The following is a 6,000-nucleotide window of genomic DNA, read 5'->3' as shown; positions in this document are numbered from 1 at the left end:
CTTGAACAGGTAAGATCTTTAAAGGCACACAAATCATAGTAATGAATTTACAAAGGCACAAATGTATTCAAGAGAAAGCTCAGAGCTCTGATGTCAATTTTATATAAACTAGCTCGCCAAGAAAGGATGACTGAAATAAACCTGGGGGAGGTATAAAGATTAGTGCCCACTATGCCATCAGTTACGCAAATACAGACTTCTGACATCAAAGGGCCAAATTCATTGTTGGTGAAAGAGGGTGCAGTTCTGTGGGTGTATCTGGTACATAGATGTACTAGGAGAACAGTTTGATCTGGAACATTCTGGATTATATTTTCATTGCTAAATGTTAAAAATTCCACATAATGGAATTTAAAAAAAACCCAAAGTTTTACAATCTAATCTTAAATCATTATGGAAAAATAAAGTTTTGTACTTCAAAACAATATAACAGAAAATGATCATTTATGTTTAATGTGCAACATCTTCAGAACAGTCTAATTCAGAACTGCTTAACCACACTCAGCAATTGCCAAACCTCCATTGTGTTGTGCATTTAGGAGGTCAGGGCAAAATATGGTTCTTAAAGTAACGAGACCTATTACTAGGATCCTTTCACTCTGTTCTGATTAAAAAAACAAAAAAAACCAACAACCATGAAAACACGAAGTCTGCTTAAAAGTGTATTTATTTATACTGTAAGCCAAAGAATCTTAAACATAGAAATGCACTGGAATGCCTCCTTGGGAGCTATAAACAATTGGTGCACTTGTCAGATAGAAATATACAAGCATTTAAATGATACAGAAATTGATCATAATTCTTTGCAAACACACATACACACACACTCATACATGCACACCCATATCCCAAAATGGTATCCAGTTTCCACCTGTAAAGAAAAAGAAATTACAGCAAAATGGTCAGCCAAATAGCCACACATTATAAAAATGTTACAAACAAATGCCTCCCCGCTTGGCAGTTACTCACTGTATAATGAATATTGTTATTCTGACACTTCCTTAATGGGCTTAGGGCTGAAAGGAAGTGCTCAGCACCTCTCAGTGTCAGGCCCTTATGTGTCTAATTTTAACAAGTTCAAGTACAACACTGAAAATTTAAAACCTGGAAATGTGCTTTTACAGCCTTGATCATTCCAAGACATAGGCCTTATCTACACTACTGTGGGCCGTCGACCTAAGTTATACAACTTTAGTTACATGACTCATGTAGCTGAAGTTGATGTACTTTGGTGTGCTTACCACAGTATTTTCACCAGGGCACGTCGACAGCTGATGCTCTCCTGTTGACTTGGCTTATTCTTCTTGTTTTGGTGGAACACTGGAGTCATCAGAAGAGCGCTCAGCAATCGGTTTATTGCATCTATACTAGACATGATAAATTGACCTCTGCTGGATTGATTGCTGCCTATCAATCCAGCCTGTTGTGAAGACATGCCCTTAGGCACAGGTGAGTAGTTCCCTGGTCTGCAGTGGGGCTACTCACAGTGTGAAAAGTTTAAGCACATGAGTAAGACTTTGCAGGATCACAGCCTGCGTTCAATTAACTAGGAGTCGGTTCCTTAGGCTGTATCAGACCACACTGTTCTGAATGCAGCAGATTAATTTTTCTTCATGAAATATGGATTACCAACACTCTGAATGTGCTAAAGAAGGAATCTGTATTCATTTATAGATAACTACATTTGTGTTTCCTCTTTTAGTACACCATACATTATGGTGTAATTGTTTAGTGTGGTACATGAACAATGTGGGAGGTTTGCTGGCTTTTTTTTTTTTTAAACTTAATAAGTAATAGTACATATGAGGGGGAGAAACAAATATAAATCTTAGATAATTATTTACCATTATTAAAGTAAATGAGGGTAATTTACAAGTAATTAGCCATGAGTATGGAATATGATTAAAGTAAGCTTAATATTAAAACCAACTGCTGTTGAAATTAAGACATAATATGTTTTTGAAAGCAGTAATAAAATATAAATTAATAATTCTAGTTGGAATGAGAACAAACAAAATGACGCCACTTTTAAAAAAGGCTTTGATGTTTTCAAATTACAGTTCAATTAATTTTTTCAGAAAAGCACTTTACAAAAAAATTACTTTTTCCTGCATAAATTGCCTGGAGATTATACTGAAAGTTATTTTCACATTAAAATGCGTATTTCTTATGCCTTACTCTACTGTTACTATAACATTATTCTTTATAAAAATATAGCACCTCCTGTAAACAGTTTCAATACCGAATAAAGTTTAAGTAATAATGCCTTTATTTCATAATTAACTAGAGTATCTTATTTGATTCCTTCATTACAAACGTCTTCATGGTTTCCAGTTCTATTGCATCATAATGAACATAATCATAGCCTAAGAAGCGTCTAAGAGTTAGCAACTTTACTGCAATATGAGGAGCCCAACTGTTCTAAAATCCAGAGTTTCAAGTTCTGAGCAAGAAGACTTTTGCTCTACTAACTTCTGTAGCTTGTAGATACCAGAGATGAGCAATTTATAAATGCTCAGAAGACATCAAAGCTAACACAATATAACCTACAGACAGGCTGCTTTATCCTGACATAGGAAGAATAAAACTATTTCTTAAGTGTGCACTATTGCCAACCCCAAATCATGACTTAAGCTCAGAGACAGCATGAGGATATATTTAAAATACGTTCCATGAAGCTTTTGAGAGAAAGCACTTCAGGGTCATTTTATTTGTTGTCTAGCTTTTAAGTAGTTGCGGTGCACTCAGGTCACGTTTTCAAGCTCGTTTCTGCAATCACCAGGGCCAAAAACTTCCTTTTTTTTTTTTTTTTTAAATGAAAACTCAAGTTCTGAAGACTTCGCCTGCCTCCAGGAATTAAAATTAAATATTCCACGACTGCACTACATAGGTTTAAATGCCTTTCTGGTCCTCGTAAGAGTGATGAGTGCATGACTGTTTAGAATGCCCGCTTCTGTCCATTGCTAGTTAAGGTACTTTGATCTCTTATATCATAAGAGTATGAGATAATGTGCACATGAGTCAAAGGTACACGGTGCGTGTGTGTGCGTGCGTGTCCGTGTCCAAGAACTGCTCTTTTGTCTGTTGTGTCTCTTCTAAAGACTAGTCCAGCCCTGGGGTGAAATCACTGACTTTGGTGAGGTCAGGACATTAAGCGGATATGCCTACAGATGTGTCACATGTTTTCACACCCCAGGTATTTGTGAAAGGTTTCCACAGACACTTACCACTGTGTACAACCTGCCCATTTGGCAGTGTTAGCTGCCAGCAAACTTCAGGTCTTCCTCTTCCCTAGCCAGATATTATATTTAGGCACATTTGTGTAAACCATTCTGATTAGGCAAAGGGAAAGAGAGAGACAGACAGTCTGCTGTTACTGGAGAATAGGGACAAACATAAGGATTTTCGGTTGGCACCAGTTCCCTTGCAAAACTATCAATCATGAGTGGTGAAGGCAGCAATACCAACACTGCTGGCTGTCTTGAACTTCTAGAGTCTTATTAAAATGATCTGCCCTTTACACTCACCAGCCACGCAAGGTAAGTAGGTATGTCTGGAAAAGCACTGCTATTACATGCATAGTACAGTGCAGTCCATAGCAACTGGCTCATTACAGAATAGTTCACCCTCAACTCCTTGTGTACTACACTTAAGAGAGAGTTCCAAGTGATGGCTGATTTTTTCAGATGAACAGATAAGGTAAGGACTTCTATTCAGTTGCCTTCCACATGCTGAACAAAACCACCCTTCAGCTGTATACATCCCTCAAGATTTTAACTTAGGCCAGGTCTATGCTAGGAGGCAATATCAAACTAAGGTACGCAACACCAGCTATGTGAATAGTGTAGCTAGGTCAACATACCTTAATTCATGTTACCACTGCAGGGAGTCAACGGGAGAACCTCTCCTGTTGACTCCCCTTACTCTTCTCAAACCGGTGGAGTACTGGAGTCGACAGGAGCACAATCAGTGGTCGATTTAGTCTTTACTAGATTCACTAAATTGAGCCCAGGAGATCAATCTCTGCAGCACCGACCTCCTGGTAAGTATAGACAAGGCCTTACAGTTTCCTTAGTTTCAGATTTCCAACAGCTTCTTCTCAGCATCTTAACTATTGCAAATTTTAATGAGCTGTGTTAACACTGTCTGTAACCTTCTAATTACTTACAACATGAACATTCTTTTGAAATCTAACCTAAATTAGATATTTTAAGTAAAACAATAATCAAACCCATCTTGTAGCCCATTCCACTTTGAGGCTATTAGTTAAAATCCTACACAGATAGTGAACTTCAAGGGATGAAAGTGCCAAGCAAAGATGTGGATTTTATTTTTTTATGTCCAAGAACCAAGTGGATTTCTGGCATACTGGAAAAACAGTCACATGCAACAATCCAATCTCAGTCTCCCAGTCATGCTTGGCTGGAAGAAAGGTTCTCGGTGGTACAGAATTATTCCCAAGCAGTAAATAGCAATTAAAAGAAGGTTAATGAGGAAAACAGATCAATAGTACCTATTTTCCTACAGTTCATTCACAATGTTCTTGGCCTATTTTTAACATAATTAAATCCACATAATAGCAAGAAAAGGTAATGCATTTAAAACACAGAGGGGAATTTAAAAACAGACACTTAAAATCTAGGCAATTTCACACAAAGTTTCAGGTATGTACTTATCTCCACAGCCCTCTCCCAATATCTGTGCATATGTTGTTCTTAGTGGCTTTAATGGGTCTCCTTCCTGTTGCTGTGTGAAAGGCCCACACAAAACAGGGAAACTCAACCTCAGGAACAATAATACTCACTAGATACAAAGTGCTGTCAAATGCACGAAGTAAACAGTCTCCCCCCCCCCCCACCTTTCAATGATTTTTAAGCAGATGGTTTCCCTTTCACACAGTCATTTTTAACCTACCTTGTCATGATGATTTGAACATCTATTTTTAAGTCAGTGATGATGTCAATTTATATCTAGACCCAAATTTAAATCTGGCAGAATGAAAAAAAACCCTTTATAAAATATTATAGCGATAATTCAACAACTTAAAAACACTGCCAATGAAAACATTTGTTTTTAAACAAATCCTGAAGTGTTTAAACTTAAACAGGGCACAACTAAAAACATGTAACTCATACTAGTGACAATCAAACCATTGGTTCTCCTTGCTCAAGCTGAGAGAAATGCAGAACGTGAACAAAGAGCATGAGCAGTGGCAATTTTCATGGATTTTTAAAATTCTGTTTTAATAATTTAAGGAGTTTTTAACATAACAGATAAATTCATGAATTCCAAGGCTGGAACAGAACATTGTGATCATCTACTCACACCTCCCTGTATAATACAGGTCACAGAACTTTTCTACAATAATTCCTAGAGCAGATCTTTCAGAAAAAGACCCACGCTTGATTTAAAAGTGATCAGCGATGCAGAATCCACCATGATCCGAATTCACTGCAAGCTTGTGTGGCCTTTAGCTTGTGTGGCTCAGGAGAGATTCAATTGCCACCCCGCTGATTAGCAAAATGCCCACAGCTCGGTGTTCTGTTCCTACTGGTGGTGCACATTTGCACATGCCATTGTACATATTAAAATGTATTCCGCACATGGAAGGAAAAGATTAGAGGAAACACTGACTGTGATCCTTGGTTAATTGTTCCAATTTAGACAATGGTTTGTTTCTAACATGAATCTTAAACTAACCTTCATTTCATCTGCCTCCCAATATTTGGATACAAGGATGAAAAAGACCACATAAAATTTAGCAATGTTCAGTATCGATAATTGACTCCCAAACGAACAATGACACGATTTTCGTAAGCCTTCTTCATTGTTTTCTCAATCTGCTTCAGAAAAACTTGTGGAATTCGCCCACATAAAGTGTGCACAGTATCCAGAAACTTAGACTGAAGAGGGTAGAACAAGGACTGGAAGAGATTGTCTTCAAAGGGAAACTGAAAGGGAAGGAAACCAGAGAAGAGAACTGATTATTTTTAGTAGCTG

At 37.5% G+C, this 6,000-nt stretch overlaps 1 protein-coding gene across 1 annotated transcript in view; it reads right to left on the bottom strand.

The window, feature by feature from the left end:
• Positions 1–649: 649 nt before the first annotated feature.
• GXYLT2 (glucoside xylosyltransferase 2) overlaps positions 650–6,000 on the bottom strand; it is a 39,531-nt gene continuing 34,180 nt past the window's right edge. Inside the window, exon 7 of the mRNA XM_075938648.1 lies at positions 650–5,951. Within this exon, the coding sequence (XP_075794763.1) occupies positions 5,769–5,951 (183 nt within the window). The 3' untranslated portion in view covers positions 650–5,768. The remainder of the gene's footprint in view (positions 5,952–6,000) is intronic.

This window comes from Pelodiscus sinensis, chromosome 11 (genome assembly GCF_049634645.1).
Source record: "Pelodiscus sinensis isolate JC-2024 chromosome 11, ASM4963464v1, whole genome shotgun sequence".
Lineage (NCBI taxonomy): Eukaryota > Metazoa > Chordata > Testudines > Trionychidae > Pelodiscus > Pelodiscus sinensis.
The sequence above is the reverse complement of the archived record's forward strand: the minus strand, read 5'-3'. Positions and strand labels throughout refer to the sequence as shown.